General features: G+C 33.1%; 2 protein-coding genes across 3 annotated transcripts; both read left to right on the forward strand.

Moving 5' to 3' along the window:
- The first annotated feature begins 1853 nt into the window (after positions 1-1853).
- LOC113861699 (calmodulin-interacting protein 111) lies at positions 1854-15261 on the forward strand. Of its 2 annotated transcripts, none has more exons than XM_027494687.1 (10): positions 1854-2362; positions 2522-3387; positions 4348-4552; positions 10794-11001; positions 12015-12457; positions 12991-13417; positions 13524-13604; positions 13730-13920; positions 14010-14197; positions 14494-15261. In XM_027494687.1, the coding sequence occupies exons 1-9, from the start codon at positions 1937-1939 to the stop codon at positions 14163-14165; spliced, it is 3003 nt and encodes a 1000-aa protein (XP_027350488.1). In that variant the 5' UTR covers positions 1854-1936; the 3' UTR covers positions 14166-14197; positions 14494-15261. The 2 variants fall into 2 exon arrangements, with proteins under 2 accessions (XP_027350488.1, XP_027350489.1); XM_027494688.1 differs by having other exon boundaries at positions 1893-2357; positions 14494-15101.
- Positions 15262-15860: 599 nt separating this feature from the next.
- Positions 15861-20280, forward strand: LOC113861700 (transcription factor MYBC1-like). Its single transcript, XM_027494689.1, has one exon. The coding sequence runs from the start codon at positions 18335-18337 to the stop codon at positions 19232-19234; it is 900 nt and encodes a 299-aa protein (XP_027350490.1). The 5' UTR covers positions 15861-18334; the 3' UTR covers positions 19235-20280.
- The last annotated feature ends 2477 nt before the right edge of the window (positions 20281-22757 follow it).

Below are 22757 nucleotides of genomic sequence, written 5' to 3' on the forward strand. Positions count from 1 at the left end.
ATAGTTAGGATATCTTATCACATGTCTTTATCTATTTACTTGTATCTCTCTATCATGCATAGTAATGAGTTATAAATTAGGTTACAACATTTAAAATTGATGTTGAAATTTATATATATCTCTCTCTTTCTCAATTTTAAGTTTTTAGCTTTATTTTGTTATTAGTGAAATTTAACTAAGGTATTGCGCTAATTAATTTTATTTTAATTATATATTTTTTTGTTATTCTTAATTAACATGATGAAATATTATTTTATGTAGTTTTTAATTATTTTGGTTTAGTTTAATTAATTTATTTGAATAACTTAATTGTTAATGCATTCTAATTAAATAATATTTAAATATAAGCCAAATTATTGTAGCTGTGTATTCAAATAGAAAAATATATGAAAGAATAAAAAGTTTAATATTTGAAGGAAATAAAAAATGCTACAAATAAAATATAATATTAGTTACAATAAACTTGAGAAGAAAATTTTCTTTTAAATTAAGTAATAAGAAAAAAAAACAGTAATTTTCAAATATGTGAGATAGATGATAAATACTTTTGAGTATATAATAAACTTAAGATACTTCAATATTATGTTAGTGTATATCTTTATAATTGTATTTCACTATTAAGATTATTAATTATATTACCAAAATAACATAATAATTATCTCATCTTCAATGATCTATTTGCAATTCTTTTTTAAAAGGTAATTTTTTTTAATAATTTTTAAAAAGAGCTAATCATATTTTATATTATGTATTTTTAATTATTGATCGACTATCAATACATAAATTAATTTAAATCGCAATATTTTGTTATGTACTTGTCATTTTCTTAGAAATAAGTGAAAAGTATGCGTCTCATGTCTTCATTTATCAACTAAAGCTAAAATAAGTCATGTTTTAACTTAGAAAAATGACAAATGTTCAATTCTCAAAAAAATTATTTGCTACAAATATAATATAATATAGGTAAACTATCTTCCTATCATCATCTATAACATGTATGTATCAATTTTAATATTTTATCTTCAACACCATTCCATATGTACTATTCCTTATAATATTTTAATAATTTTAAATTATTTAAATTTAATCTAATAGCTCTTAAATACGAGAAAAATAAAATTATTTTTATTATCATAATATTAAAATATCCTAATATTTAATTAAATAACACAAATTAAATAAATTAAATATGTTAAAAAAATATCTTATTATACTGTACATACACACTAAATTTCTATTACAATATAAATAATAATATAATAAATTAATTTATATTGCAATATAGATAGTAACATGTCATTAATATTAAATTATTAATTATTATACTAAATATTTTACTAACTTAATTTGTATCATAGATTTTTTTAAAATATTATTATATCAATAAATATAATATACTTGTTAAGCTTTATTTTTTTAAGATAATATTATAATTACAAACTGCAACAATCACTTAAATATTATTTTATTCTACGACTTCATAGTTAAACATAATATTAAATACAAAATTTTTAAATTTAATAACTATTACTAAATCTACTGTAATAACATAAATTTTAATATAATATTATCTCATCATTATTATTATGCTACGCTATATTTTATTTTAATTAACACATATTAATATTATTTTATTATTTATTAAAATAAATAAAATTTACTCAATTAATTTATTTTAATATTATTTTCTATAATTATATTATGTTCCTGAATATAATATGAGATTTAAAATAATATTTTTTAAGTTTATATTGACAAACGATAATAATATTAAAAGTTATTTTACTAATTATTATACTTAATATAGTATACTAACCTATTTATCGAAACCTAAGGTATTTTCGTCCCTACTCACGCATCACGTTAAAGGTATTGATTGAGTGGACTTGAGTACGGTAAGAGTTGGGGACTTGAATTTCGAACGCAGCCTGAAAAGATGCCTTCGAATTCAAAGCAAAAGAAGCAAACGAAAGCGCACTCCATCTCAAGGTTACAACAATCACCATCCCAAGCTCAATTGCCAGAACAACTGACCTCTTTCTCCGAAGAAGCTTCTAGAAAGTTCCCTTCATTCATCTCCGAATCCCCGTTCATTGGCGAAATCACCCAAGTCGACCACTCTGCCCCTACTTCTAAGGGTTCTATAATTTGGCTTTCCGAACCTTCCATGCTTTCTTCCTCTCTTTCTCCAGGTTCCATTGTCTCCCTCTCTATCCCATTTTCAGGGAACAACACTACGCATTTCCCTCTTGCCTCGTTATCTAATCAATCTGTAAAATGCTACGGATTGCAAAATCAAAACACATCCCATCATCATGCAGGAAACTACTTTGCACTTGCAACATTGTTCCCTTCTAGTAAGGTTTGATTGTTTGTTTGTTTTTCTCTTTTAAGTTGAAGGATTATGATCCTTTTATTTGAAAAACAGGAAAGCGAATGCTATGTGTAATTTTTTTTAATAATTATGTATAAGAATAGAACTATCGTTATTGAAATAATGTATTTTATTATATTGACATAGGTTTTAAAGAATGGAGTGCGCCTGTCTTCAAATCTTTTTTATACCATGGGGTGTCCTTCTTTGGGCACAACTGTGTTTATTCATCAGTTACAGAAACAATACTTCTCTTCTCTTATAAATGAGAGCAATGAATTGTATTCTACCGAAAATAAGTGTTCTACTATATATAATTGCAAGGAATTGTATCTTCAGTTAGTTCCTTCTAAGAAAATTGATAATTTGCCGTCATTGGACTTGTCCAAGGTGAAACCCCTTGTCCAATCTGAGAATGATGTTATTGCATCTCCTACAACACCTTCTTATGGATCAAAGTTTTCTAATGCTACTGGGCTATCTTCTCCAGTATTTGAAGATTCAGTGTTAAGTGTGCCAAATCAGAATGTTCAATCAGTGGCTTCATTCGATGTTAGTGTGGCATTAAGGGATGAAAGTGCTAAAAAATTACTGCAGACATGTGCAACTTCCTGGTTATTTTCTCGTTCTTTATTGCTAGGGAATCTTGTCATTGTCCCAATGTTTTCAGAGTTGTGCTTTTTCCAAGTGATTGGAGCTGAGAAGTTTCCAGTTCCTGGATCTGATTATTATCCATCAAATCGGAGTAGCAATTTATGTCCTGAGGATTCTAATATAGCAGAGGATGTAAATCAGGCTTTCACAGTCAATTATGAAACTAAGGTATTTTTATCTCTGCCATCAGATGTGGCATCTGAAGAGCCAATTCAAAGGGATTTATCTTGTGTGAAACTAGAACATGAAGTTGCTAATGCCAGCATTCATGATAATATGCCTAAATTGGGTGGTCTGTCCAAAGAATCTGCTCTTTTAAAGGATATAATTTCTTCATCAGTGAAAGATACTTTATCAAGGTATGGCTTGCAGTTGCATATTTTCAACTGTTTGTTGTTTAATGTTGAAGACTTTTGAATGTTTGTTTACTGGCCAATGGCCATAGATAGTGTATTGTTGTATGCATTGTACAATGTTTGGTGTATTCTAGTAGTGTTGATTGGTAACTAAGATTCCTGCTCCAAACTCCAAAGGCTTGATATTTTTTTTGTTTGAATTTTATGTTATACATGTCTTGTTAAGATATCCCTTGTAGTTTCATTAAGATATGGACTAATGGTCTAGAATTTAGAGTTTAAACTTAATTCTTCTCCAGCAGCAGCAGCATCCTTACTTTAGTTGGCTCTTTATGCATGTGTATTTGGTGCCGCAAATTCTTACATTTTAATTGTGCATGAAGAACATTCTTTTGTTTTTTTTTTTTTAATTTTTTTTTTTATAAATTAATGGATAGCCATTGGATTTTTACTCAAGAGAAAGCATGCCATTTGTAAAAGTCAACAACCCCTTTTCTCTAGATATTTTTTTTGGTGATGTTTATTAGTTCAATTTTGTTAACATCAATTCTTAGGGTTGATTTTAAGCATCGAAAAATAGTAAACTATTTTGGAAAAGAAAATATTTATTAAATTTTTCTATTTCTAATGTAAGAAATGTTAACATTTTTGATAAAATCTTATCACTTTTAGATACTTAATATCAACCCTAAGAACCAATGTTAATTTTCCTTGATAATTTGAAAAAAGATAAAGTTCATTTAGTGTCTCTTGTGCTTGTTAGATTTAATTTGCATATATTCACGTCTTTTAAAAATTATATCTTTCAATAAATTCTTTGTTTTATTGTCAAAATGAATACAACTGTAAGCCAAAATTAAAAAAACAATGTTATTATCAGTTCTTAGTTACATTGTAACATACTTGTATGCATCTGCAAATGTGATTCTGCATGCTTATGCTTCTTGCTTTTCCAAAATCTAGTTTTGGTTTAAGAACTACAAGAGGAGTCCTTCTTCGTGGTCCGCCTGGTACAGGAAAGACCTCTCTGGCTCAATTATGTGCTCGTGATGTTGGTGTCAATTTTTTCCCGATAAATGGACCTGAAATTGTTTCCCAATATTATGGGGAAAGTGAGCAAGCATTGCACAAAGTTTTTGATTCAGCCATTCAAGCTGCACCTGCTGTGGTTAGATTTTTATTGAAAGATTGCATTTTAGTAATTTTCTATTTTGTTTTTAATGAAATAATATGTTTTAATACGTGCTACATATCACAAGAAGAGTATTTGTTGAAGTTGTTAATTACATTTTTAGACCTTGAGTTTTAATCTTACCATATGAATATTATATTTAAAACATCGTCATAATATATTTAATATGGTACAAGGGGTACTTATTTGTGGAGTCAGTGATTACCTAACATTATGAGGCCTCATGCCAACACAAAGATAGCTGAAGTTTCTAAGGCATGTTCAATTGTAAATTGTTGTAACCTATGGAATGGGTGATTATTGTGAAATTTGAAGGCAATAGTCGCAATACTATTGTATAAAATCAAAATTTAAGCATTATTTTTTTAGTTAGAACCTGATTTTTTATTTCCAATTCTGATCATTTTTCTGAAAAATTATGGATTATTCATATTTTTGTTTAATTCTCTTCTATGATTTGAAAGTCCTTGAACATGGCTAAATCATCATAAAACTAATTATTAAACAATTCATTTTTTTTTCCCATTTACAACTTCTAAAAGATATGGGTGGAAGCCTCCATTTGTGTCTGAGTGATGTAAAAGGGAGGTCTTGTGTTGGATATTATTCTTGATACAATAATTTATTTTCTGTGAGAAGTCCACTTGACAAAACAATGAGGTAAGACTTACACTATTAATGCACTTATAATTTAAATTGTAAAATATATGTAACTATAGTAATATGAAAATTTATCTTTGTGATTATGTTAATTTAAGTAACTGAGTATACAACAAATATCCTGTAATTATTATGATTACCAATATAAATATATGCTTTATTGTGTAGTTGAAATACAAATTTATTCACGTGTTCCCTCACTCTTCTCTCTAAGTTGTCCACTTTGTCTTGTGAGTCATATCAACTAGATAAACATATTTGCAGTTCCTTTCCTAGTCATGTTAGTGGTCAAGTTTTGTATCATTTGAGTTTTGTTCATTTATGTTTTGGGTCCAAGTCATTCTATGTCTACCTTAGAATTTAGATATTTTATTACCTTTATTGATGTTTATTTCTGTTGTACTTCGATATATTTAATGAAAAATTGATTAGAGTTATTTTTAATATTTTAATTTTTTTTACCATGAAATTTAAAATCAATTTATTATTCCTATTAGCATTGTGTGTAGTAATAATACTTGTAAATATTTGTCTCAAACTTGCAACATTTTATGAGTTTTAATGATATTCTTTATCAAATTTCATAAGCTCATATTATTTAACAAAATGGAATCCCTCGTTGTTTTTAGAGTGGTTTTGTTCTTATACTCCATTACCTTATTAATCGAATGCCCCTCATTTGTTCTTAACAATTAGGTACCTCACTCTGTCTTGTTTTGCCATCAATCTTTACATCCTCTATACCAGTGTTTTTTGAATTTATTTATTTTGTTCATAATCCTAGTCTAAGATTGGTGAGCTCTCTGCTTGTTCTCAAACATGTATTTTTCATGGTTACACTCAAAGTTAGAAGATTATAAATGTTAATTTCTTTGAGTCAATTTCCCTTTTTTGGGTCTTCTAATTCACATTTTGCGATTGAGTCTGACACACTCTCCTTGTGTCTTACTCTTGAACTTGTTATTTTTCAATCATTAAAGATGTCATTTCCTTTAAATAATTCTTTTCAATGCCCTTTATGAGTATATCATAGTTGACACCATATTTTTTGCCACCACCAACTTGTAATGAGACTTCTTCTAACTTACCTCCAGCACCAACTCCTCTTTCCTCCTTTGGCCTTACCTCTTTAAACCAATTGATGAATGTCAAGCTTGTCAATGCTCCTACGAATCCAAATTCCAAATTTCTGTTAAGTCTAGGGAAGTTTCTTTCTGATTTAAAAAAGTTCAGGATACTTTTTGGGAAGTTGAACTATCTTATCGGACACATATCCGATACTGATACGTGTCCAATACGCTTAGATACGTATCCAAGAAGTATCGAAAATTAAATTTATTTTAAAAAATTAAATTTAAACCCGATACGGTTGGGATACGACTATAAATATTTTGATACAGCTCGGAAACAGCTCGGCTAAAAATAATGGTCAGCTTGAGTGAATTAACAATATTGAAATGGGGAGTTTCAATCCGTCTTTCATTTTTCCATTTCTGCTATCATTCATGAGTTAGGAATGAAACCAGAACTCACCCAAAAATAAAAAATCAGCTAGGGTTCACGATTTAGAACTCATCCATTTCTCCATTTCCATCATTGTTTTGAGGTTCGATTTTGGGCTTCACAGTTCCTGAACTTTAGAGCCGTATATTAGCGTTGAAATGGAAGGTACCTAGAAAGCAAAGCAAAGCAAAGAGGATAACCCCGCACAACCAGATACCTTCGACCCATCGTATCCTTTCTTCTTCAACACTTCCGACGCCACGTAAGCCGGCATTTTGCACGGCGTGAGGAGCATCCCGTTGGAGATTTTTAGGCTTCAAGTCAGTGGGTGTGTTCTGAACTTTGTTCCTCTTGTCTCTTCTCTGGACTTCAGCAACAATTTTAACGTTTTTTCTCCATTGCTGTGGCGCTTTAAGTCAGTAAGTGTGTTCTGAACTTTGTTCCTCTTCTCTCTTCTCCATTGCTGTGGCGGTAGAATCTCACAAACTTCCTCTTTCATAATTTCCTCTTTTCTATTCATTTTATAGCAATAAAGTAAAAATATTATTCTTGCATTTTTTCATAGCTGCGTTTGATGACAAAAAATGAGTTTTGGTTCTGACTCTAATTTTAGAATTCCAAGTAACTTTGGTTCATTAGAACTTTAAGATGATTATGCTCCACTTTGGGCATTTGTCACTATAAAGGATAAGTTAAGAGATGGAGGAGGCAACAAGCTATGGAGTTGTAATTTTTGCGACAAAGTGGTCAAAAGTTCATACTCAAGAGTGAAAGCACATTTACTTAGAATATCCGGTGCTGGTGTTGCTCTTTGTCTTAAGGTCACTCCTGAGTACTTGGTTGATTTGAAGAGAATTTGTGAAAAAGCTGAGAATAAAATTAAGCCCAAAACTACCCCACTACCTTCAGCAGCTCCAACAACCTTATCCCAGAAAAGAAAAAAAATAGGTAGTGGTACACTAGAAAGGGCTTTCAACGTGGATGAAAGAAATCAACTTAGAGCAGAGATAGCAAGAATGTTTTATTCAGCTGGCTTATCATTTCATCTTGCTAGAAATCCTTACTATGTTAGTTCTTATTCATTTGCTGTAAACCATAACCTTAGTGGTTTCTTTCCTCCTAGTTATAATGCTTTAAGAACTAGTCTTTTACAACAAGAGAGATCTCATATTGAAAGATTGCTCCAACCTATAAAATTTTTATGGCTTATAAAAGGAGTTACATTGGTTTCTCATGGATGGACAGATGTTCAAAGAAGGCCATTGATAAATTTCATGGCTGTAAGTGAAGGAGGGCCAATATTTTTAAAGGCTATTAATGATTCTAAAGAGTACAAGGACAAACACTATATGGTCAGCATAATAAAGGATGTAATTAATGAAGTAAGGCAAAAAAATGTTCAAATCATAACTGATAATGCTCCTATTTGTAAGGCAGCCGGGATGTTAATTGAAGCTGAATTTCATCATGTATTATGGACTCCTTGTGTCGTTTATATTTTGAATTTAGTATTGAAAAACATATGTGCAACTAGAAATATTGATGGAAATGAAAATGTTTTCAATGAGTGTCATTGGATCACCCTTCTAGTTGATGATGCATCTTTTATCAAGACTTTCATAATGACCCACTTTATGAGATTGACTATTTTTAATGAGTTTTCATCTCTTAAGTTGCTTTCTGTTGCTGAAACCCGTTTTGCATCAATGGTTGTCATGCTAACAAAATTGAAGTTGTTGAAACATGCTTTGCAAAATATGGTCATTAGTGACCAATGGAATAGTTATAGAGAAGATGATGTTGGTAAAGCTGCCCATGTGAAAGAACTTATTTTAAATGATATATGGTGGGATAAATTAGACTATATTCTTTCTTTCACAGATCCTATATATAGCATGCTTAGAAAATGTGACATAGATGCTTCTACTCTTCATTTGGTCTATGAAATGTGGGATTCCATGATTGAAAAAGTGAAGACAGTCATATATAGGCATGAGGAAAAGGAAGCAAATGAGGTTTTCAATTTTTATGATGTGGTTCATAGTATACTGAATTTTAGGTGGAGCAAGAGTTGTACTCCACTTCATTGTTTGGCCCATTTATTGAACCCAAGATAAATTTCAACTTAGTTACTGTCTCTTGAAAAATAAAAATCATACTATAACAAATTTTTTAATCATATGTAGGTATTATAGTGAAGAATGGCTTAGGGAAGCTCCAAATGGAGTTCCTCCACATCAAGATGATGAAGTTTCGAGAGAAAGGAACAAATGTTTGAAGAGATATTTTCCTAATGCTGAGGAAATAAAAAATGTTTTTGTTGAATTCTCAAATTTTTCATCTTGTGCAGATGACTTTGTTTCTTTTGATTCTATTGAGATAAGTGGACATTGGACCTAAAATCTTGGTGGGTAATGCATGGATCTTCTACCCTTTTACTTCAAAAGCTTGTCTTAAAGTTTCTTGTACAGCCTTGTTCCTCATCTTGTTGTGAGAGGCATTGGAGTACGTACTCTTTCATTCATTCTTTGAAGAGAAACAAAATGGATCCAAAAAGGGCTTAGGATTTGGTTTATGTGCATTTTGACCTTCGTCTTTTGTCTAGGAAAGAAGAAAAGTATACTAAAGGAGAGACAAGGATGTGGGATATTAGTGGAGATGTACATGATCCACTTGATAATAGTGCTGGATTTCTTGAATTGGCTGAATTATCTCTTGTTGAACCAGACTTAGAAGTTATGCTTTTTGTAGACGATGGGGATAGAGAAAATGAGTGTGACAATGTTAGAATTAAATAGTATAAAGGCAGGACATTCTTTTTGTGATAGTTCTATATTTCTTTTGGATAGAACTACCATTTCTTTTGTAGAATTCTAACTTGAATAGGGGGTAAAGTATGTAATTATTTTATGTGTTCATAGACAAGGTTAAGATATGATCGTATGTATTTTTTTGTAAAATGTGATCATTGATATGTAAATGTAACACATTAATATAAATTAATTATCAATATCTCTTTATAAATATTATTTCATTACATTCATGTTAAAGTATCTAAGTCGTATCGTATTTTGAAATTTAATTTTTTTCCGTATCCTTGTATCTGTATCGTATCAAGTATCTAGGCTTCATAGATCTCATGTTACTCGTTCAAATATCTCTTTTGTATTCACTTTGATAAGTCAGTTTCTTAACACTCCTTGTGAAGGACATTAGAATGCAATAGTTTACATTCTAAAATACGTCAAAGGAGTTACAAGAAAAGGACTTATTATTTGAAGATTATGCCACACGCAAATTGTTGGTTAGTCTTATGCAAATTGGGTAGGCTCTCCCGTCAATTAGAAATTTTCTAACTATTGTACTATTGTTGGTGATAATTTGATTTCTTGAAAATGTGAGAAACACAATATAGTTGTTTGTTCAAGTATAGAAACAAAATATTGAGTCATAACTTTAGTTACATGTGAATTTATCTTAATGAAACAACTGCTCAAAGAATTGGGATTTAAAGAGGTTATGAAAGTGACACTCATTTGTAATAATCAGGTAGCCTTGCATATTGTCTCAAACCCAGTGTTTTATAAAAGAACAAAGCATATTGAGATAAATTTCATTTCATCAGGGAGATCTTACCTAAAGATATCACCACTAGCTTTATCAATTCAATTTATCAACTGAAAATATCTTCACTAAGTCCTTGAGAGATTTTACTAGTTGTATATGTGACAAGGTTGAGAGATATTCACACAGATTCTTCCACATGCTTTCTCACTCTTATTCCTTTCCACATAAATAAAGGATAATTTTTTCTTCAATATTCTTATAATTGCTGAAACTTTCCATTCATGACCCAATGAGGCCTGCTTTCATTCAATCTTTGGACAATCTGGACATTTTTCTACTAGCTTCCAATACATGCATTTTGCATGGCTAATTATTTTCAAGGTTTTGCACTTGGTTCACTGAGTATAGTCCCCATTTATTTTGATCCTGATATTTTTAAAATTCAAAGTTCTAGATTACTTAATGATGGCATTTCTGCTATGCACAGTTATTCATCGATGAATTAGATGCAATTGCCCCTGTGAGGAAAGATGGAGGTGAAGAGCTATCTCAAAGATTGGTTGCAACCTTATTGAATCTGATGGATGGAATTAGTAGAACCAAAGGGTTACTTGTAATTGCTGCCACTAACAGGCCTGACCATATTGAGCCAGCTCTTAGACGGCCAGGAAGGTTTGACAAGGAAATTGAAATTGGTATATCTTAAAACCAATCTATTTATCTGTATGAATTTTACCCTTAAATTCTGCTTCTAAATGTTACTACTTTGTAAGCATTATCTAGCTTCATATGTGAACAAAGTTCAACTGGCCCGTCATGCATTATTATATATTTTATCTTGGGATTTAAATGATTAACATGAAATAAAATATTTTGTCCAAAACAGAAAAAAAAATGAATTTGGTAATAAAATTGTGCTTCTTTATGTAAATGTTGGGTGGGTTTTGGCTTTTTAAGCTTGTATTACATGTAACTTGTAACCCTACTTTATATGCATACACTTGCAAGAGCCTAACAGTTAAGATAGTATTTCCTTGCTAATTTTTCTCTTGACATGGTATTGGAGCTTTCTAAAGTACAACATTAAATAAAAAACCCCTCTATTCTTACCTGTGTCTATCACTACTACTTTTCAGTTTTTAGCTCTGTTGTATAAAAAAAAGCATGTTATGTAGGATATATTAATATTATCATGATGATCTTTCTTGGAGTAAAAGTCATTTTTTACAAACTTGTTGATTTAATTTTGCCTCTTCAGCATTTTCTGCCATAGGTAAATATAATCTGAATTTACTCTGCTTTATTGTATGAATTGACCTAATAGAACTCTGTTATGTTGCATAGAAGTCTTTTTTATTTGGTGAAAGAGATAAATGCTGTATGTGTTTCTTTTTCTGTGTACAAGCAGCATGTGCTTTATTGTGCAATTTTTGTTTTCTGTGACTTGTGAAAGAGACAATTAGAATGTCAATTTTTTTAAAAAAGTAAATTAGAATTTCAATTTGATCCTCGTAGCTGAAAAACCATTTATGCAGCTAGTGTGTAGTTGTTGATTTGCATGTTCATGGGTGAGTTATGCCTGTGAAATAGTGTTAGCCTAAAACATGCATTTCTGGGCAATAGATCTATTGATCTGTTATACATATTTCAATGGATTCACTGAAGAAATCATTTACCATGCAACTTCACCTCAGCAATCCATATGCAGGTGTGCCATCTCCTAAACAACGTTCAGATATTTTGCTCACTCTTCTCAGTGAAATGGATCACTGTCTCCCTGAGTTACAAATTGAACACCTTGCCACAGTCACTCATGGTTTTGTGGGTGCTGATCTTGCTGCTCTTTGCAATGAGGCAGCCTTTATTTGTATGCAACGTTATGTTGATTTTAAGAAGACTTACAATTCTTTTTCTGATAACATAAAAGAGCAAGGGCCTCTGGTGAATGGTGCAACAAGTATAGGTGTTGAAACATCATCTGTTTCAGATATGTCAGTGGCCTCCAATCCTGTATTACCTTCATGCATGATGGGACCAACTTCTGAATCTATGGTAATTCCTGATAGTGGCGAAGAAGAACAGATTTTGAAAATAAGATTTGAGGATTTTCAGAATGCTAGGATGAAAATAAGACCCAGTGCCATGAGAGAGGTATGGTTAATGTCATGGGTAATATTTTTGGGAGTCAGTTTTCAATAAAATATATTATCTGTCACCCTAGATCTATCATATTGATTAATTTGGTTTTCCCACATATTTCATTAATCTCCTTCAATTTTCAGTAACTTTAAGTTTCCTGAATAAATAACCTGAATCATTGAAATCACTTGTACAAGGGATTCCATCTCTAATCAATTCCTCCATTCAACTATCAATTGTTATTGGTTGTATCTGAGTAGTCTGCTAGGTTGAAGTATAGGTTCAATTTATGTCAAATAAATTGCAAATCTCTTTGTTTATTTTTCTTTTATATACACTTTTTTGATACAAACTACTGAAGTTAAAGAATTTTTTTATCACAAGGCATTCCACTGTAGCGAGATCTGAGGAATATTATGTTCAAGTAAGGTTGTTGTTTATATAACATGGTTAAAAATATACAGATCAAGGTTTTCTGCATCGATTTTCTTTTTAGATGGAAAGTGAGCATAATACTGTGGTTGTCAAATTTTCTGTCTACTTAGGTAATCCTTGAGGTTCCAAAGGTTAATTGGGAAGATGTGGGTGGCCAAAAGGAGGTCAAAGCTCAATTGATGGAAGCAGTAGAATGGCCACAGAAGCACCATGATGCATTCAGCCGTATTGGGACTCGCCCTCCAATGGGTGTATTGATGTTTGGGCCTCCAGGATGTAGTAAAACTCTAATGGCACGAGCAGTTGCTTCTAAAGCAGGGCTGAATTTTCTTGCAGTTAAGGGTCCTGAACTCTTCAGCAAATGGGTTGGTGAATCTGAGAAGGCTGTCAGATCATTATTTGCAAAAGCAAGGGCCAATGCCCCATCAATCATATTTTTTGATGAAATTGATGGTCTTGCTGTAACTCGTGGAAAGGAAAGTGATGGTGTTTCAGTGTCGGATAGGGTCATGAGTCAACTTCTTGTTGAGTTGGATGGTTAGTGATGAATCTTTGAGCAGTGGAAATGTGAATGATTACTTAAATATATTTTGCTTAAGATGTAAGAGGACTGATAAACTACTTGGACTTTTATTTGTGCCAGGACTACATCAAAGGGTTAATGTCACCGTCATAGCTGCTACAAATAGGCCAGACAAGATTGACCCTGCCCTTTTGAGGCCAGGTATTTTGTTTGTTTTGTTATTCTCTGTATCTCTTAGTTATATTGCACATGCAGATAAACAAAGGTGGATGACTTGTATAAACAGCTTAAATTTCAATTAACTGACAAAAGACACTTACATGCAGGACGCTTTGACCGTCTGCTATATGTTGGACCTCCAAATGAGGTGGACAGGGAAGAGATATTTCGCATTCATTTGCGTAAAATCCCATATGATTCTGATGTTAGCATTAAAGAACTAGCTCAACTGACAGATGGTTGTACTGGGGCTGACATATCATTGATATGTCGGGAGGCAGCTGTTGCAGCAATTGAGGTTTGTCTATCAACATGATTTCTGATAGATTTGTTGTCACTTGTCACAAAGTGTATTAATTTGTAAAATTTGTTCTGATGTTATACCAGGAGAGCCTTGATGCTTCTGTAATAACGATGATGCATTTAAAGATGGCAATCAAGCAGATCCAGCCATCAGAAGTTCAGACCTACCAAAAGCTGTTGGCAAAATTTCAAAGGGCTGTTCACTGCTGTGATATAGAGGATGAATTCAATCATATGTAATGCAACAGTAGATCTTCTTGGTTCAACATTTGGTAAACATTTCTTATTCCAGCTTGTGATATTTAGAATATCTTTGTTTCTTTTGGGTCTGTAAGGTAGAATTATAAATTCAAAATGTGTCTCTTGATATCAGCTGAAAACTGATTTTATTTACACCTTCAGTTGTGACTAAATTATCTTGTTTTTTCAGTTCTCTGAACTAGCAGGAAGTTCATAAATTCTTGCGCACTGTTCCTCAATAAAATACTGGCCGAGATCTTTAAATTGAGAACTGCTCTAAGCAGTTAACCATAGTCCTCAGAGAACTAATATGTTTGTCATGTTTCAGTGACTGGGTTTATGTGTATTACATGGGGATCATCTACACTGCAAATGACTAGTATGAATGTGGTATATGTTTGTCACATTACTGAGACTGGGTTTATGCATAGCATGGTCCTGGGGAAGAGTGTCTGCATCAACAGAGGAGTCAGCTGAAAGGAAAAGTGTAAATGCCCAAATTTGTGCTGAAAGCCCTGAATCCTGATTTGATTGGCCTTTCCGTTGAAGGCTGAACATATTGAGAATGATTGCAAACTTTGGTCTCACTTGGAAGTTCTGTTGCTTCAATATTTGTTACTCTTGAAGATGAGAGGTAGCACTGTTGGCTGAGGAACTATGCCATAAATTCCTGTGCGTCATTTTCAAAACAAGTTTGCTTTCGATCATAAACTATCGAAATTGTTGATAAACTTGCATCATTTGAGGAATTACAGTGGAATGCTTACACAAATTACTCTTGTTTTGGCTATTTCAGTGCGTATGTTGTTGTCCTAGAGTATTTTGAACGCACCCAACTTGTACTGTCACAGTAGTTGTAGATCAATATTGATCTGAAAGATGATAACACGATTTTAGTTTGAATATTTTTTTAGCAAAATGTTCAAAAGCCTCTTCTCTAAAGTTGAATGTGTTAACTTTTGTTGTTACTGCATAATTGACATGTCATTATATTATTATTATTATTAGGCTACCTTTTGTTAGATGGTTGCATTGCGCTGGGCTTCCTTAAATGAGCTCAAACATCAAAATTGCAAGCAATTTTATCTTCATTTTTTCAAATATCTATTTATCCGTACGTAAAACTCTCTAGTCTACCCTGGTTCCTTAGTCATGAATGATGTCCTACCTTTAGGATACGAGAATTTTTTATATTTTTTTGTTGAATGGGACTTGCGGATACGAGATTAATCATTTTCTTGGGTTCTCGTTGCCACGTGTTTTCAGTGAGAATTGAATTCCTAAACTACAAGTAAAGTTTGTCTTATATAAAATTGAGGTCGCCAGCTGAGTTAGATCTCGATAATTTGTCTATCATGCGTCGTTTTAGGTTTCTTACCATTTGGTAGTTACTTTTTCTTGGACTGTCATATTTGCAAATGAATATTTAAAAGTTACTGTAATTATGAGAGAGTATTGTATATTTTTTTTAATTGAGAGTTTTGATTTTTTTAATATCTTAAAAATGAAAGGATATATATGCTTTTTAAAATACGTTATTAAAATTATTATTTATTAATATAAAATTAATGATAATAATTTTTTTATATAAAAAAATATAAAATATCTTCTTAATTTACATGATAACATAGAAATTATTTATTAAAAAAAGCAATGAGAAATCGAAGGTTTCTTTTTTTTTTTTTTTGGAAATACTAGACATTATAAAATAAATCTATCACTGCCAATGATTTGAGTCTTAATTTTTAAAATTCATTATCCTTTTCATTATGCCATGTGTCTTTCCTATGTTGTGAATTTATTTTTTGCTAAATTTAATTTTAATTTTAAGTTTTTAACTTATATTTTAATTTCAAAAATTTTATTTCTAATTTTTTTTCCTAATAAAGGGAGCTTAAAAACCCAAGGACAAAAAAGAATCTAGGATAACATACAAATATAAAATACTAGTTTGGTGAAAACATTTTAGCAATAATGAGATCTATTTTCTGTCAAATCTTTATTTTTCCATTGTTGCTTAAATTATTATTTAACAAAATAAATATACATTAATTACTTATTCGCACGAAAAAATTTACATGGTAAAATAACATTTTTTATTTCTTGGGTTTCTTCTTCATTTTGCACCATTGGAAGATTTATATTTATTTTATACAAGCCTATGAATTTTTTAACAAAAAAAAAGAAAAAAACTGTCTGTCAAAATGTTCATATTGCTATTTGTTGGATTAGATCTTCGAAGTCAAAGGAGATTATAGTTCCAATGAAATAGAGTGCTTATTTTTTATTTAATTTAGAGACACTGAAAAATTTAGATATTGTTAAGATGAAATTATTGAAGTGCCTAATTTTATATTGAGGGAAGTGAAACACGATGTATGAAGACAGGGTGTAGGATATTTCTAATTCTAGGTATATATAGATAGAGATTTGAAGTGGAGGGTATTTTTGATGAATATTCTTGGTAGAGAAAAGGGGGTGAATGAAACCAAGTCTACTACTACAACTATACAATACAAAGGTATTTCTATGTCATAAATGCCAAAACATTAATCATACAAGGGATACACCTGTCATGATATTGGCATTTTGAAGTTGAAGCATCAAACATGGGTATCACATGGGGGGTACCCTTATCATATTACTTTGATCCAATTGGTCCATCAGTACTGTTGCCAATGCTGCACGAGGAAACATGCCTTTCTAGGGACAATAATTGTGCCATCTCCTTTTGCTAATAATAGGTAGACAAACCCGCAACCCTTCATGCGTCTAGTGTTTCGACCTTTGTTTAGTGCAATCTGTGATTGGGGTATAAATCGATTTCTGAAGCCAACAGGTATCCCACTTGCAACAGTTCCCTTCTGGGCATTTCATGGTTTCTGTTCCAACTCCATACAAAAGATACTCTTCCCTTTTCTTTCATTTCTTTATCATTATTTGCCTTTGGGGCCTAGTTACCTTTTCTCATTAATTTATTAACCACATTACTATACCCCCTTTTTCAATTTTTATCATACACTAATTCCTTAATTCCATCTAAATAATTACTTAACAATTTCCCTTGTGCATATATCCCTCACTACTCCCCAATTCACATTCAGTCAAATCGAATTTTAACTTTGAAACCGGAGACATCATGCAAGGCAAACACCAGCTCAACTTATTCCCTATCTACAAAACAAGAAAGAAATTCCACAAAGCCAAGAATCTTTGCATCTCTCTCCTCATTCTTTCCTCATCTCAAATCTTTCCCATGCCCGTACGTTTCATCCTTATTGTTCTCACATTCTTCCCCCACCTCTTCCACAGAGCATGCAATGCACGCGCCAGTGTGTCTGCCGGCCCAATGACCCAATCAATGAAATATGGGTTGGTTTTTGTTGTTATTCATTTTGGAGTATGGTATTCATCCTAATATTAAACTATATAAGCCATTAAATCAATTTATAAGGTTAAAACTGCTCCAACTGAAACAAAATTTTTAAACCGAATTAGCTACATTTAAAAAAGACAAATGAAAGAATCATCATATGATCTAAAGCATTAAATTATAAATCAAGATTGAGGCATTGAAATTATTGTTTTTTCTTAGTTGTAAATTTGACAGAATGCGTCACATCAGGGCAGCCAGCTAAGAGAACCACCCCACAGAGCACAGTGGATCACGGAGGCGCGTATGACCGTAACACGATGGGAGGGGAAAATTTTGAAAACTATAGAGATCTCACAACACTCACTCTCAAGTAGAAGACCCCCAAATCCCGGAAAAATAAAAATCATAAGAAAAAGCATCTGCAATAGTGCCCACAATAAAAAGCTGAAAAGAAAGAAAAACAAGATCCACCTCGAACCTCTCTCCACCCTCCACCACACTCCACCCTCCCTTCTCCCACCACCAACACCACCACCTTCACTCCTCTCTCTCACTCTCTCTCTAGAGAGAGATTCTCCTCACAAAGAATCAAATCCTTGTCTCCACCACCTCCATCACCACCACCCCCAACCCCACCCTTTTTCTAAACCATTAAACTACAAACAAAATATCCATTTGTTGAATTAAACACCCACATCCAAAAATCCTTCCTTTCTTAAAAATCAGTGAGCATAGAAGCGAAACAACCAAGTGGGGGGGGTGTGGGTCAGATTCTGAGAAGAAGGAAACAACAATGAGAGAAGAGGATTCAAAATGGTTTTCAAGATGGGAAGAGGAACTACCTTCACCAGAAGAACTCATGCCCCTATCCCAAACCCTAATAACCCCCGATCTAGCCATAGCCTTCGACATCAGAAACCCACACACAACCACAAACAACAACCCCACAACCCCACAACAACAGCAGCAGCAACAACCACCCTCAAACCCTTCCCCCACCAACCCCTCCCAACCCACCTCTACCGACTTCGCTGATTCCGGCGAACTCGGCTCCGGCACCGCCGGCGAAGAACCAGCACGAACCCTCAAAAGACCACGCCTCGTGTGGACCCCACAACTCCATAAGCGCTTCGTCGACGCCGTCGCGCACCTCGGCATAAAAAACGCCGTTCCCAAAACCATAATGCAGCTCATGAGCGTCGACGGTTTAACCCGAGAAAACGTCGCTAGCCACTTGCAGAAATACCGCCTCTACCTCAAGCGCATGCAGGGAATTTCCGCTGCCGGAGCTGCCGGCGCCGGTGCCGGAGCTGCCGCCGCCGTCGCAGACCCTGCCACGGACCACTTATTCGCGAGCTCACCCGTGCCGCCACATTTCCTGCACCCGGCAGCACGGCCTAATTCGGATCATTTTTTGCCTTATGTGCCTGTGCCAGCCCTCCACCACCACCAGCAGCAGCAGCAGCAGCTGGCGGCGGCGCAGTATCACAGGCAGGTGGGGCATTTCGGATCACCGCCGAATGGGCACTTCGAGAATCCATTCATGTCTAGGCCCTCTCAGCAGCAGCAACAGCTTCATAGGATGGGGGCTCCTGTGCACAACCCTGTTTCTGGCTATGTGGAGGACATGGAATCTGCCAATGCTTCAGGTGGTAGAAAGGTCCTTACTTTATTTCCAACTGGGGATGATTGAGTTTTGGGTATGTAATAGTATAGTTGTATGGTATGGTGTCTCCTTAGTTCCACCTTCTTGTCTTGTGAAGTTAATGTTCTGTCAGGGTCTTAGTTGTTAATTTGTGTTAGGGTTATTATTGATGATCTTGGTATTGCTAATTGGTGTTGGAGTCTAGATTTAAGTCTGCAGATTCAAAAGTTCCAGCAGTCATGCTTCTGTGGCATAATCTGGTTGATAGAGGTTCTACTATGGCGTCTAGAAGAAAGCCACGATTGTAATTAATTACTTTGTGGTATATATCCTCTGTCAGCTTCTGGTGACTGACATTCACATGATGTCACTTTTGGGCGACAATAATAATAATGTCTATAATCCTGGGTGTGAATCAGTAGTCGCGTGGCTTTAGGGATCCCCTCTAGCTAGCTGTCTGGGAATTGGCCACAGCTTGATGTAATTTGGAGTGTTCCTGCCTGGGCTTTATTGGCAGGTGTGGCAAAAGCAGCTAGTTTGGTATTTGTATCTGCAGGTGGTAATAAACACGCATTACACTCGGTAGAGACTAATGGAAGCATATCTGATTGGCATGTTTGGTTGTGAATTCTTCGACTAAATCTGGGAATCTCTATTGTGAAAGACTTGTCTCCTCCATGTCAAGTTTCATGTCCTGTAGAGGTGAGTTGTACATGTTTGATTCTATAGAAGACTCGAATGCCTGATGTAAGGCGATCGTTTAAAATTCTAATCTTACTCCAGTGTGGGAGGTTAATTTTTATATGCTAGATGAACTCAAGTAAACTAGTTTTGTTAATTGTCTAGGTTTACCATGCTTACGAACACAATAAGTTCATGTTTACTTAGTTGTGTATTTCTTCTTTGACTAGAAGTCCTGATTCCCTTGTGTACTGAGACTCTTACTAATGAGTCTTATTATTTGATGATCAATTTGCTAATAGCCAACTATACTATGTTTTAGAGGCAAAAGGGATAGTGTTCCAACTGTTCCCACTGGCATTCTTTTTCTAGTTTTGAATGACATGGTAAAAATACAAATGATTGGTGGACATTGATATACTTAAACTGAGACTCTGTTAGAATGCATTACCCAATATTGTATGCTATTTATCTGTGATAAACATCATGTGCCTGCACTTCAAAAAAAATAAATGTAAGGGCAGTATCAATTGAGTGTGAAAGGATCTAATCTTAAACCATATAATCATATATTGATGATCAAGACTGATATCTAGTTTCTTTCATGAGAAACATGCTCTGATTTTTGCGCACACATGTGCACACGCAGATACACATGTTTAATGTAATTGGACTCGCAGAGTTAATTGAGTTGACACAAACTTGCTATCATTAAACTAATTGGATTTTTATAGATTTTTTATAATTACCTCATATTATATCAGTCATTTGTCTAATTCTAGAATTCTCCTCAGTCTCTGAGATTAACTTTTCACTTGTTCATGTACCGGGAACTGTTTCTTGCAGTAGTTCAGTTTCAAATTAAAATGGTATTTTTAACTCCATAATTAGGTAAATTCAGCATCACTTTTAAGCTACTCAAATAATGTGCCCATTGTATGTGAGACTCCTTGAATTCAATCTTAAGCTGTTTTGCTTCTCCAGTTCTCTATCCAAGTTACCAGAGTTTCTTCATGTTCTCTCATGCATGTCGCATTTGTCTTGAATGTAATTATGTTTTTAAAGAAACATGCCTTTGGCTTCAGCATGACAGGAACATTTTCACCAAAGCTTATAAACAATTTACTATCTGTCCTTTCATGGCTTGCTTGAATTTTGGTTCCTTTTATTGTTGATGCTCAAAATATTAGTTTCGATAAACGAGCTGTAACGTTTTCTTCATAAACAATGCAGCAACCAGCATGGATATTATTCCAACTTTGTCGTCTTTTTAGCCCTCTCAGGTGCAGTCTTGCGGATTGCTTTCTACCTTTCATGTGACAAATATTGCCCTTCTAGGGGTCTTACCATCTCTAACTCTTTGGTCTTCCTCATTTAGTTAACCAACTTGTAATTTCTATTTCATATACCTTAAAACAGACTTGCACAACCAACCCATGTTTATCTATCATCGAGAAAACATGGTTTTGATGCAAGATATAGCAAACTTATGAGTGTCATAAATCTTTCAATGGAAATAAAAACTTTTCTCAAAGGCATTGCCTTACAAATGAGTTATTTTTCCTCTTTCTTTTCTTTTTTTGGAAGGGGGATTCTTCTACTTAAAAGGAAAAGTTGAGCTAAAAACATTTCTTTAGAAGCTTTAGAACTTAAATAGCTTCTTGTTTAATGAACGAAAAAATAAAATTTTCATTGAGACCGAGTGTTGGAGATTTTACTATTAAAAAGTTGAAAAAAACTAAACCCAATGCCATGAGATTAGGCATGGAATACTTTATCATGACACTGGTATGTCATTATCTCGTTTTTCTTATTGCCCACATCATTGTCTCTTGTTTTCTTAGCAGCTACGACAGCAACATTATGATATTTGGCTTGGCAAAGTAATTTTCTGTAAGAAATCTTCATTTATTTGACATTTGGTGCATCGCAATCAATTATTGTATGATCGAAAGAGAAAAGTTTTACTCTTTATTCAAAGTTAAAAGTCGTTTCTACAAGAAACTTAAGCCCGTACGCATATCATCTTCATCTAGTCACCAACTTTATGCGCACTGCGCAGTGCAATTGTCAAAACGCATATTGAAACTTGTCCACTTTCCACTAATCAATGGTCTCGATTGTGCACTAGGTACCGGTCAAATCCTTAATGCTATGACAAGACCCAAGATAAAGTATATATATATAATGTTCATCTGATAAATATGTAATCATCATAATTTCCATCTTAAGCTTGATAAAATACTAACCTCAAAGGGAATGGAAGAAATATATCATCTTATGCTACTCGCCAATTTGTTTTGAACTGGAACTCCATTTTTAAGTTAGAAGAATGCATGTTTGGATTTTTAATGTTTATTAGTTTAGATTTATTTTAAAATTATTAATTATAATTTGTTATAAATTTACGTAGATAATTTTTTTAACATATTTTCAGAACACGCTGAATATATGCCATAATACATATTTAATTTATTTTAATTATATTTAATCTCGTAACACAAGTTCCGGTTCATAAACGCTAACTCAAACAAATGTTATATCGAAGAAAAGACTCAAATACAGCATCAGAGAAACAGTTGATATAAGGGTTAATCTTCTTTTATTTTTTTTTATCATTTTTGAACTTAATGTCATGGTTTCAACTTTCAGAGTATAGTATCATATAATAGATCATTTGTATTACAATATACAAGGAATTAACTGTGTTTGCGGTTAGGTTTAGTTCAGTTGAAACATATTATAAAATTTAAATTAAATTGAATCAATCTTTAACGAAATGTTTTGGATTGGTCAATTTGATTTTTGTTTTTTTTGTTAATTTTTTTTCAACGGATAACAACACCGTATTGCCTATAAAATATTTTAGCACATCATGTAAGTTTATTCA

Source organism: Abrus precatorius, unplaced genomic scaffold (assembly GCF_003935025.1).
Source record: "Abrus precatorius isolate BTA unplaced genomic scaffold, Abrus_2018 Scaffold3, whole genome shotgun sequence".
NCBI classification, from domain to species: Eukaryota; Viridiplantae; Streptophyta; class Magnoliopsida; order Fabales; family Fabaceae; genus Abrus; species Abrus precatorius.